Source organism: Larus michahellis, chromosome 15 (assembly GCF_964199755.1).
Source record: "Larus michahellis chromosome 15, bLarMic1.1, whole genome shotgun sequence".
Classification (NCBI taxonomy): Eukaryota; Metazoa; Chordata; class Aves; order Charadriiformes; family Laridae; genus Larus; species Larus michahellis.
The window spans coordinates 7,070,176-7,082,210 of NC_133910.1; the positions used below are offsets into that span (position 1 = coordinate 7,070,176).

At 47.9% G+C, this 12,035-nt stretch overlaps 1 protein-coding gene across 1 annotated transcript in view; it reads left to right on the top strand.

Annotated features, from left to right (window-relative positions):
• The window catches only part of COL27A1 (collagen type XXVII alpha 1 chain), a 163,260-nt gene that overhangs the window by 95,105 nt on the left and 56,120 nt on the right, over window positions 1-12,035 (top strand). Inside the window, exons 25-28 of the mRNA XM_074608623.1 lie at window positions 4,137-4,190; window positions 7,048-7,101; window positions 7,947-8,000; window positions 11,238-11,291. Coding sequence (XP_074464724.1) covers window positions 4,137-4,190; window positions 7,048-7,101; window positions 7,947-8,000; window positions 11,238-11,291 — 216 coding nt within the window. The remainder of the gene's footprint in view (window positions 1-4,136; window positions 4,191-7,047; window positions 7,102-7,946; window positions 8,001-11,237; window positions 11,292-12,035) is intronic.

Below are 12,035 nucleotides of genomic sequence, written 5' to 3' on the forward strand. Positions count from 1 at the left end.
GTTTTGTTTTGAGTTCTAGCGAACCAGTAAAACAGAAAGGCCGTGATCAGTTCCTGCTGGGAGCGACTGGCGGTCCCGTCCCTGGGAGACCCTGCTCACGCTGGGCTCGCCGTTCGGTTGTTTCTTTCAAATGGGCTATGATTTATGCAAGGCTTCATTGCTGACTTGCTCTCTGTTGATGCAGCCAAGAGGGGGGGCTTAATTATGACAGGGCTGGACAATAAATGGGGAAAGCCAGACAGGAGTTAGGAATTACAACCCCCCGGTCCCCCCCCCTTTTCCTTCCCCCCAAGCCCCCAGCAACTTTTTAACAATCTCCATCCCTTTTCCGCTATGCCCTTGGCTGGGGAATACAGCAGACTGAATCATGAGCGACATGCTGAACTCCCCATCTAATATAAATGTTTTACATTCTTTCCTGTATACTGTGGGCCTTTATCCGGGCAGCCACCGCTGCTGGGACTTCACGTGCATCATTACACACACTGCCTGGAGTCGTGTTTGATGCAGGGCTTCTTTTCAAGCCTGGGAACCCGGGAAAAATATGTTATACTGCAGCCATTTTAGTGTAATGGCCACAATTCATGTCTGCTTTGGTTTAATGTTTGCCACTGGTGGCTTTTCTGATTCTTAAAACCAGAATCTTTTGCTGCTTGTGTTCCCTTTAGTGTCTCTCCCCTTTTGGCCAGTGAAGAATATTGTTACCCAATCTCCCCCGGTTGTTTCATATACTCCCAATAATTTACCGAGATTTATTTTGCCTAGACGTATCCATCTCGATTTGTGTCTGCTTGCAGACACAGCAACGTTAGTTAAGTTACCCCAGAGCAGACAGCGTTGGCTGCAAACACTGCGGAGCTGCTGTGCTGGCAGCCCGGCCGTGTCACAGGGTCCCCGCTGTGCCGTCTCACTTCGGTCCCTACTTTGTCACAGTCACACCGTGAGGTGCTCTCTTGCTGGGTATGCGGGGAGCAGCAACATCTTCCCTTGGGCAGAAACATGATGTACCATCGCGGACAGAATTTTCCCTGGTTTTGGAGTGAAAACTTTGGCTGTGTTCGCCTTCCATCCTGCCGTTCACCCACGCAGCAGGTGCCGTATTTGCCTCCACCCCGCCAGCGTTGGCCGTGCCGGCAGGTTTCCACACAAGCTGCGATAACAAATGGCACATTTGTGACAGCGAGAGGGGTCTTGGGAGGGTGCTGGGTTTGGGGGCTCCTTGGTTTGGGGGCTCCAGTCAGCACTCTGCAAACCATTCCTAGAGCAGCACCGGCTCAGCTGGGAAGCACAACCAACGTATCTCGCTTTGTGACCCAGATCCCTTAGAGACTTTTTGGGGTGGGAGCCAATGCTGCTGTAGAGAGCGTCTCAGGAGCGTTAGTCTTCAAGCCTGATTTGGGATATGCGATGCGCCTCAGAAGTGCTTTTGGAACAGTCTTGTTCTGAATGGTGACAATGTTCTCTGCAAGAGCAGGGCTGACCTGAGTAACCCAGAAGTATCTTAGAGAGCATCTTCCCAGGGAGAGAGAGAGAGTTCTGCAGATTTTATGAGAAATTAGAAATGAAGGAACAGATTTATTCTTTCTTGATTATCTTATTTTTGCTTCGCAATGCATTCCCTTGCTTCATCTCATTGCTTTGCCATTCTCTCCTCTGCCTTAACATTTGCCTTCTTCATGGCCTTGGGCTACTGGAAAACTTCAGTAACTGGATACACTTATTAGCTGTGTATCTGCGCTTGTGTCTCATCGAAAGGATAATTGACTCGGCAGCCTTCGGCAATGCCACCCAGTGGCAACCTTGCATATGCAGATCTTGCAGATTCGCCTGCTCTCCGTGTGGTTCCTGCGCTGGGCAATCTGCTGCGGAGTCCAGCGCCGCTCTGCTCCCACGCATGTCGTGTCCACACAGCCTGGCCACTATGGCACACTTCTGCACTGGAAAAGTTTCAGCTTTGGACACAGCAAAGACCATTTCGGTGCTGATGTCAGAAGGGTTGGTGACATTGAGGCCCTGATGGGACAGTAGAGCTTTCCTGGTAGTAGATGTCTTCCCGTGGTTAATTGATATTTCCATCATGGCACAGTGGCATGCGGCTTTCCTGGGACATCATCTCTGGATGAATTGCTAACGCAGGCATCTAACTCCAGGCTCCGACATACCCGCTGAGCTCTTTGCTTTCTCTTATGAGTTTTTCCTAAACTCTTTTCACCTGGATGCTGCTCACATGCCAGAGTGTGACAAGAGCTCTGCAGCTCCCGAGCGCGGTGTGTGGCTGCTCCCTGCAAGAGGCGAAGCCAGCTGAGCGTCCAAGTGAGAGATGCTTTTGTTGAGCCCATCAGCATGCCTCAGTGAGGAGCTCCTCTCTCCAGTCATGTTCAAAGGACGGCATTTAATTGCACCATGTGAGGAATGTTAATGCATGAAGTCTCTCGGCATTTGGAGTCATCGTCAGAAGCTGTTCCCTCTAAAAGTCATTGGAGAGTGACCCACATTGCATTTTATGGCTCTGAATGGGTCTGCTGGGCCTCACACACGTGAGAATAGCGATGAGACTGGTTATTTTGCGCTACAGCTTTATGGTGGGAGCAGAACTTGATGGAGAGAGAGAGGCTTTTGGTGGCGGGAGGAGCTGCGCGACCTGCGAGTAGGCTGCTCTGTCGGTGCTGGATGCTCCTCTGTAGCTGGGGGGTGTCACTCTACACTCTCAGTACACAGATGTAAACAGAACCACAGCGATCGCAGACTGCAGAGAGCCCCTCTACGAACTGCACACGTGTCAGGCCAGCTGGGGACGGAAAAAGCAATGAAGCAGCAGTACAGAGAGGAAACTTCTGCTCCTTCTCTTGCCATTGCCCCAGAAAGGAGATAGCAGGGTGAAAATCGCTCCCTTTTCTGAGACCACACTCCAGAAGTTGCCTTGCTCTTGTCCCCATTGTGTTTGTTCATGCGGAATGTTTTCTTGAGTGCATCATTTGAAAACCTCCTTGATGTTAAAGTGAAAAGGTGAGATGCGTTTGCGTAGAGGCACTTTACAGTTTATTATGAAGATTTCAAATTATTCTAAAAAAGAGGAAGATTAGGGTGATACCACTGGAGAGTCCATCTCCTGTCTCTGACTTGCTCAGCCGCCACCTCCCAGTACCAATCAGACTGTTGCCTAAAATCAAACAAGCTGGGGCACGGCTTCATTTGACACCACCCATGCCAACTGTGGGCAGGTTGTGAAGTGTTTCAACAGGAGATTAATCCCTTTAGTTACAGACTCGTTGGAGGAACTAAATATAGATATCTGTCTCCTAATGCCCCTTGCTGGGACCAGGGACCAGGAGAATCATGCAGTGAGAGAGAGCGCCTACTGTGGCACAGGACGGTCCCTTTCATCTCTAGAGCCAGAAAGTTGGTAGGAAGGTTGCTGTATTTTAATTCTCAGGAATCTTGGCTTGAGATTGCATCTGTTCCCATCTTTCTAATTAAAAGCAGTTCTGTCTGTTTCTTCATTATCCCAAACGTTGTTAAATCCTGACAAATCCTGAGCTTAGACTCGTCTTTTTTTCCAAGATAGTTTCTGAGCAGTGTGACAGATCTGCCCTGCTGGCCCCTCTGGCTGCGTCCTCAGACCTGTATTTCCCACTGACATCCCAACAGCATGACACTGTCCAGGGCAAAATTAAGTTGCAGAAGCGTTGGAAGCAGGTCAGATGAACCCAGAGGAAGTCCACCCAGCACGGCAGTTACAATGATGGTAACTCTCAGACTCTGTGCAACCCAGGAGCTCCCACTATCGATGCTCTTGGGGAAGCGGCACTGACGTTTTGGGAAATGCTTGCAAAACAAAGCCACGCTATGGACTCAGCCTTTCTACGAAACGTGCTTAACTCATCCCCTATACTGTGTGTTGTGGCTCTTGCAGATCCTAGTGCTGCCGTTCCAGCTGGCGCCTAAAGCAGAACCAGCTGTGGAGTTAGACGTTCCCATGGCCGGGAGCAACTCTGTCCGCTCTGGTAGCCAGTAGGAATTACTGAGCGGTATACGAGGGATGCTGTGCTATTTCAACCAGCAAGGTGGACCAAAGAACTTGTTTACTTTCTCAGCAAACAAAACGGAAAATTAATTGTGCTTTTCTCTTTCCTCAGGGTTTAATGGGTTTTATTGGTCCAGTGGGGGAGCCTGGAATAGCGGGAGAAAAGGTAAGATTGCTTGCAACAAATTGGTGGTTGTAACTTTTGCAGGGTGAGGGAGACTGGGGCGGGAGGAATATTGTGGGGATTTAAGTTGTCGTGTCAGTGCAACACCCAGCTGGGAACGCAGCACATCTGAGCCAGTCTTGGGCCAGGCAAAAATCATCCTCTTTGGATTTAGGAATTAACATGCGCTTGCCCTCCAAGGAGATGCTGCCAAATATTCTCTGAAAGTGTAAGCTTTATTCATTCATAATCTGCCAGAAAGCTCGTATTTAACAGTCAGTTCAATTTTTTTTTTCTGGGAATGAGGGACCCATCAGCCCTGTGTTCCTGGTCAAGGGAGGAGCCCAAGGAGTTTAGGTTACAGCAGATTTGTGCAGGGATGTGCTCACAAGCCCATGCTGAGTTGCCAACGGGGTCGCGCAGGACCAGGGCTGAGCCTGCACTGAACAGGAGGGCTCAGCAAATTCTTAGGTGCAGAAAAGGTACAAGAGTACGGGCGCCCGTCTGAGCAAAGGCTGTTCCAAATATTTCCCTTTTCATTTGATGAGGACCATCCTGTCTGGCTGCCCCTGTGGTTACACTGAGCACCCTACTAAGGGCTGGTGCCCTCTTGTGTACAGTACAGATACATGCTGCTTTCAGGAAAAAAACTGGCTTTATTTTCCATAAAAATGTAAATGGACATTAATTTGTTTTCTATTAGACTGTAAAATTTTATTCAGGGGTAGCTTCCAAAGACAAATCATCTATGTCATTCATTGTATCTCAGTTGCAGACTGCTGGTTTTCATTGGTGGTTTAATTATTCACAGTCTAGCCATAAAGATAGTAAAGAGCATAAAATGATGCATTCCACACATCAGTTCTCTCGCACGCTTTTATTACTTCAAGTCCTGTCCTCTGGGTAATGATGTCAAGACTCTGTGACAGTTACACTGTGTTCGCTGCAAATGCATTTTACTATTCGTCTGCATCAGCCTTTGGAAAGCGCTTTGCGCTGATGGTCTCTGGTGGGGCAGCAGCAGAAGCAGGCTCAGTCCAAACTGTCAAGGCACAGATGAAGTAAAAGGAACGATGTGATGTGGGCTGCATTTTACAGGGGAATAACGAGGCTGCGATGCGTCCAAGGTGCCTGAGTGAGCGGTGTCAATGGCAGCTGCAGTCCTGAATTGAAGGGATAATGGGGAGTTTGCCATGCAGGAGACATGGGAAGAATTTTTTCCCCACTCCAGCAAATTCACATCTGGCTTTACGACTCCTGTGACAGTGCCTTGGCCACATGAGCCGTCCTCATCTTGCAGATTGACTCTGTAACACAGTGAGGTTACGTTGGTGTCCAGGCAAACCCGGGCTGTCCTTTGAAAATCTGCCCTAGGAGATCCTCAGCACAGCTGTGATTTCTATCAGACTTCTCCACCAGGACAAACTTAGGAATGACAGAAGTAACTATCATCAAAACAAAAGCTCAGCCAGGCCTCTAGCTGGCATCGCAAACTACGGCTTACTATGCTGTTGTAAGCTAAATGAAGTGGGAAATATGCTTTCATTAGACACAGCTGAGTCAGCAATCTCCATCCCAAGAGCTGCAAACCTTAAGACTGAAGCCAGTAGAATCCAAAGATTATCAAAGAGAACAATACAGTTAATACATACTTAATAAAATCTATGCATTCAGAGCAGGGAAAAAAAATCCTTACATTGGTTTACAAGGGCCAACTGGTGACAACACAAACTCTAGGGTTTGTTTTCAATAAGCTGCTTAGAGCCCAGAAAATATTTCCCCTTACGCTTTAGCTGTTGGAAGGTAGGTCAGATTTTGGGCGTAAACTACTTGGCAGCATTTGCTAACTCCTCCTTCCTCATCCCCCCAGGCACCCAAATGTAACACACCTAATTCCCGGTGTGTTACTGGGGCTGCGAGGGAGAGTACAGGCAGTCACGGTGAGAATTGCCACCGTCTCCAAAAAGGAGCAGTTAACATCCCATCGCCAGAGCCATGCCTTTCACTCGCCTTGTGTCATGGGCCGCGGTGGTGCTCAGGGAGGTTTACACCTCGTCTCCTGTTCTTGGCTGAGCTGTGGGGCCAAGGATGTACTCAGGGGAAGGGAGATGTTCCGCATGCAGGGTTGAGTAAGACTTTGGGAATTAATAAGTGATTTTTTCAGTAACGTTCATTTTTTTAAAGCCAAATGGTGGCCTGTTTTAAAAGGGCTGATATCTGTAGGGTGGGCCATGGAGGTATCTGGCTCTGAACCCCTCGTAAACACAGGCCTCCAGATCATTGTTGTCTTCACTGTGGTCTCAGTGTAAGGCCCAGGATAGGGAGTCCCCCAAAAACACCTACAGTCTCCTTCTGAAAACACCAGCTGTCTGGTTTTTCCCAACTTGATTCCTCACTCTCAGCAGGACCTCATGGCCACAGCTTTCAAATCCATGCCTCTAAAAATGCCAGAACGTGTAGGGATTATGATACTGCAGAACAGAGAGGGATGTCATGCCTTGGGTGGGAAGAGCTGGAGATCTCCTGGGATCCAGTCCTAGTCTGGAGTTGAAGAGGGCCTTGAGCACATTTTTTCTTGTTTCTTGTTCTTCAGTGGTTTGATGGCAGTAGTAAAGTCCTCTCTCTTGGAATATGGAGGATTAGTTAATTCTTGCTGTAGTCCTTTAACTACTCTGATGAGATGGATACTTGGAAGAGGGTGATGGTTATTCTCTACTGGAAGCCTTTCTGGTAGAAACCTGATGGCAAAGTCTGCAATTTGTGGATCTTTCAGTTGTTTCATTGCTCTAGATCCCCATTGCTGCCAGCTCGGAGTGCTTGTTAGCAAAAGCCCTCACTCTTCCCCATGTGTCTCTCCTAGGGCGACCGTGGCTCAGTGGGACCCCCAGGCCCTCCAGGAGTCAAGGGGTCGATGGTAAGGAGTAAGTCTGCATTCTCTCGCTCTTGCTGATGCCTCTCTCTCTCTGTCCTAGCGAAGAGTACAGCTTCTCCTAGTCTTTTATTTACATAAATAAAATAGAATAGCTGCAAATTCTTCCTGTCTCTGTGGGGACGGAGACGGCCATTGGATTGACTGGGGACTGAGGTTTAAGCTCATCCCAGCAATCTCCCCTTCAGGGGAAACACTGGGTTTCAACGTGTGTTCTGCAGTTCCATCAGCTGAGGACCTGTTGTGTCAAGTAGAGATAACTGGGAGCTACAAGCTACGGCGCCTGAAGGATTGCCTGTTTCCAAGCATCCTGGTGGCTGAACAGATGGGATCCAGGAACAGGATGGGATCCAACAACAGCAACCCCTGTTCACATCCCACCAAGTTGCCAGGAGCAGCGGGAGATGTGGGGCTGCTGGGGCAGCACGCTCATGGTGTTTTGCTGTGCTATGTGCACTGCTGTTTGGGGATTCTCATTTAGGAGTTTAATAGAGGGGACCCCAGCAATGTCTTGTCTTGCCCTGACACTTGCCTCCTGTGTACTGTAGTACAAGACCCAAAGACAGATTTTCCCAATTATTCAGCCCATTCTCTCCTGGGCTGTTCAGACAATCTAGCTGCTTATACTGCTAGTAAGGTTGGAGCTGGGCTTTTCGCAGCCTGGCCTTCTCCATCTGCCCCTGAGCAATTTTACCCTGACAAATAACAGACCTGCCTGACCTTGCAAGCAACCAACAATGCCTTTTTTTCTGTCTTCCCACTTGGAGGAAGAAGGGCTGAGCAGATCCCAGGAATTCACACCAGGCATGTTCTTCTTCCTTCCCTTTTAGGGGCACCCGGGGATACCAGGAGGAGTGGGTTTTCCTGGGATACCTGGACCAACAGTAAGTAGAGGCTATCACCACCTTGTAATACTGTACGCCAAAAATCACCATCCCCTACCCTAGGCATTCATGGGCTGAGTCAAGCAACTGTGTCCCAGTTGGTTTGAACAAGAGATAGGGGTAAAGGGATGGGACACAGGTGAGAGCAGCACGGGATGAAATGCTGAAAAAAATAATTGGTGGTAATCCAAACTTCTGTAGCTCATTTCCCTAACGGAGGGTCCAAAACTCACAATCCAGCCTCCATCTTTTAGCGGGCCACGAGTTCACTAGCTCAAGGCGTTACGCAAAGCCCTCTCTTTCTGCTAGGAATTGTTGGTAGTAGCAGTGGTCACATTGTACGATACAGTGGCTGCATCGTGCATTTGCGGAGCCCCTCGCTGGAGGGAGAAGGGCAGCAGAGCAGCTGCCCCCAGATGCACCCTCCGCCTGGCCGGGCTCATCTGGTACATGTGCAGCTGCAGCTGGAGCATGCAATTGGTGTGGAGGTAGATTTTAGTGTGGCTCCAGTTTCCCACAGCTGTTGGTTTGACGGAGCTCCGGCTCTCCCAGCAGCACAAATGCCGCTGCGTGTCGTTTGCTGGAACCAACAGAAAGTCAGCTCTGTGTGGGTACAGGGAATGGATTTTGCTCAGTGTGTGAATTCCCACAGTGTTGTTAATTGGGAGGAAGACCACAGCAGTGAAATGCCCAGGCAGTGCCAAAGATTTGGCCTCTGGATCAGCGGCAGCTCTGCCCAGTGCAAGACGCTGGGGGATGCTCTGGGCCCCCCAGACACAGCCATCTGCTGCCTGGGGAGAGATTTCACAGTTGCAAGTCAACAGAGGTGAGGAAAAGACAAGGTCTGAGGTCAAGCAGCACCTCTCAGTGACCCATCCCTAAATGAAGAGCAGCAAAGTGGCACTGGCCAGGCCCTTACAATAAAAGGAGCACGATGCTGCCTGCAGCCCCAGCAGTGAGCTGGTCTGTGGCCCCTGAGAGCAGCACGTAGATTTGTTGTTGGCAGAAGTCTAGGAGGCAGCTGGATATCTCTAGCTGTCCCTTTTTTAGCAGCTTTCCCAGCCCGTTAGCTGCTGCATGGCTGAGGAATGGCCAGAGCGTTAGGCAGGCCCCCAGCGTATTCCATGCTGTGGGCGCTGGGGGGGACAGCAGCGCGTCCTGAGCAGAGGGAGGTTCTGCAGTGGCCCTGCAGCAAAGAGCTCCCCATCCTGAAGCACTGTCTGGTGCACCACTGGCTACTACCTTCAGTTTTGTCTTACTTCACTGGGGCATGACAACAACAGTATGACTAGAGACATCAGCTCTGACTGGAGATGCCGAAACCTCTCTGCAGAGCTCTGGGAGCTGAGACCGTCCCCAGGTCCTTCTGCTTCCTTCAGTTCCCTGTTCTCCTGCAGGCAAATAACTAACAAGTTCATCCAAGCAAAATGTTTCCTCCAAGACTGCATTTTAAAAAGTTATAATTCAATAAGTCAAACTTCCTCACAGAGCCAGTAAATCAAATAATGCCCTAATATCAAATCCTCGCTCATTAACTCCAGCTGTTTCTGCCTGTTTCTCCACGAAACACTCATTATTTGCTTTTCAAGCCAGACCTGAGGCATGCTGTTGTTGTTTGTCCTAAACTGTTAAAATCTTTGAGATTAAGCTCTCCAGTGAGCCTTAGCAGCTCTGATGGCTGTTGAATTCAAGAGAAGGTGATTGGGAATGAGGAGCAAAGGTTGAGTCAATGGTAGGAAACTCTGCCTTCATTTCAGCTCACTGAGGCTTGTGAATTCCTTTTTCCCCTTCCTGCTCACCATCGTGGTACATCTTTTGTGTTAATACACAATTTTGAAAATAATGTATGCATATAGGTATATCAAAAGTCACTCATCTTCTCCTGAACAGTTCCTTGAAATTACCAGCATGGTATCTAGTTGCTCCCTCACCATTTTGCCGTCACAATGAATGTTTCTGTGCTTGTATCTTCATAAGCTATTTGGGATAGGCTGGGACTTCCAGGAGGATATTCCAAATACCAACAAAGAATTTCATTTCAGTATGTGTTTATCATAAAAATCTCTATAAAACAGGCATCTGACACATCTACTGCTTGTCTGTGCCAGTCGCTACTGACCTCACTGGCAAAACCGAGATTTACTGGGATTACAAATATAGTTACAGTCAACTAACTTTTCCATCTTGAGTGAGAACAGCTAAGCGTTTGTTTTCTGAACTTACATGCCATGAAGAAAGATACCTCGGTTCCAAAAGCAAAATCTTTATTAGTGGCAGTGGTACAAGCAGTAGGAAGATCACAGTCCAATTTTGTTCTAATCCTTGGTGGAGTTTGCAGGGTTGACAGTTGGTAAAAGCTATTAATATATAAATAGCAAAACTTCATGTGGAATGTTTGAGGGAGTAAGAATGGAATGTGTCATTTTGAGGTTTTCTTTTCTGACAGTAGAAAAGCATTAACTTCAAATATGGGCTCTTAAAGTTATAATACAGAAATAAGTCCTGTTAATTGAACATATCCTTTAATTTTTGAAACTGATAAATATTGTCACAGGGGAAAAAAAAAAAAGCTGTTTAATTTTTTTCTGCTTTTCCTGTGTGCACATCACAGGATCAAGTGTGTACAAATCCAGGTCAAAAGAGAACCTGAATCCTTTCTGTGAGTGTAAAAGAACAGGATCACATCCACAACACCAACAGTCCCAATGAAATTAGCATCTATCTGCCAGTATGAATATTTACGCAGCACTAACAGGGCAACAGTTACTTGAAGATAAAATCAGCATTTGGCTGGAAAGGTCAAACTTGGATACCTAAGATGAGGTGTCTGTATTTGGACAACTGAAAAACAGATCCCGGTTATTATTATTTTTATACAGATACTGAAAAACAGCTGCTTTTAATAGCTTCGGAGGGAATTCTGGATGTTCAACTTCTCTTCAAATCACACCACTTACACAAACAACAGGCTGCAGATATTTAAGCGTACGAACCTCAGCCAGGATCCTTGGCCTAAATGTTCATAATCCAAAGACAATCAGTGAGTTTAAAAAAAAAAAGACCATTTAGAGACAAGTAAATATGGTAATGTCTTTGGCAAGAGTTTAATGAACCAACCTGCTGGTCAAGGGTCTGCGTCTGAGGCCCCTGCAGATCACGTAGGGATGTGGGCTCTTACCGACAGCTGCTGCCTTCCTCCTCCTCCATCTTCATTTTGTTTCCCTTTTCCCTTTCCAGGGTCCGGCAGGAGTCCGTGGTGCGCCAGGGATAAGAGGGATGAAAGGCCGCAGGGTAAGCATTTTTATCCCTCTCCTTTTTCAGCCATTGGAAAAGTAATCCGGTGGATTAATTTGGGGTGTGAAGAGGAGCAGCATTTGGGGTAGCACCTCCACAGCCATGTTTCTGCTGTGCATAAAGACTGTGTTCGTTGAAGCAAGTCTTACCAGGGATGCGAACGCAAGTGAGGTGTATGGGCAGAGGGGTGTCCCAGTGTAGAGTTTATGGTGGAAGTGGTCCAGCTTGTCTTTTCCAACCACCTGCAATGTCATAAGACGGTTTACGGACTCTTCTGGTGAGGATGGTGAAGATTTAGTCATCTGAAGATGTATCTGGGCTGGGGAAAAGGGTGCAGGTAGAAGACCAGGAAAGGTGCCTTTGCTGCCAAAGGAGAGAGAGCAGCTGAGATGTGAAATGTTGTGATTTAACCGGAGGCAGAGAAAGCAGCAAATGTTCTGCCGTGACATAGAATGAAGAGACGAGGCAGGCAGAAACAGAGCTGACAAGGAGCCGAACAGTCAACTCTTTCCATGCCTTCACTTTAAGTCTCGCACGATTAATATTTTCTGGTAACATTCCACAGGGTTGTGAGAAAGGTGTGTTTTGCATTGTCAGTATGTCAGACTCTTAAGCATGGCTTGTGTCTTTCTATGGGTTTTTCGAGCCCATAACACAAAGCCCCGGTTTTATCTGTACGTATCTAAACAGTACCACACTGTAAGGCATGTGTGAATCCTCGCTCTGCCTGGAAAGAGCAGA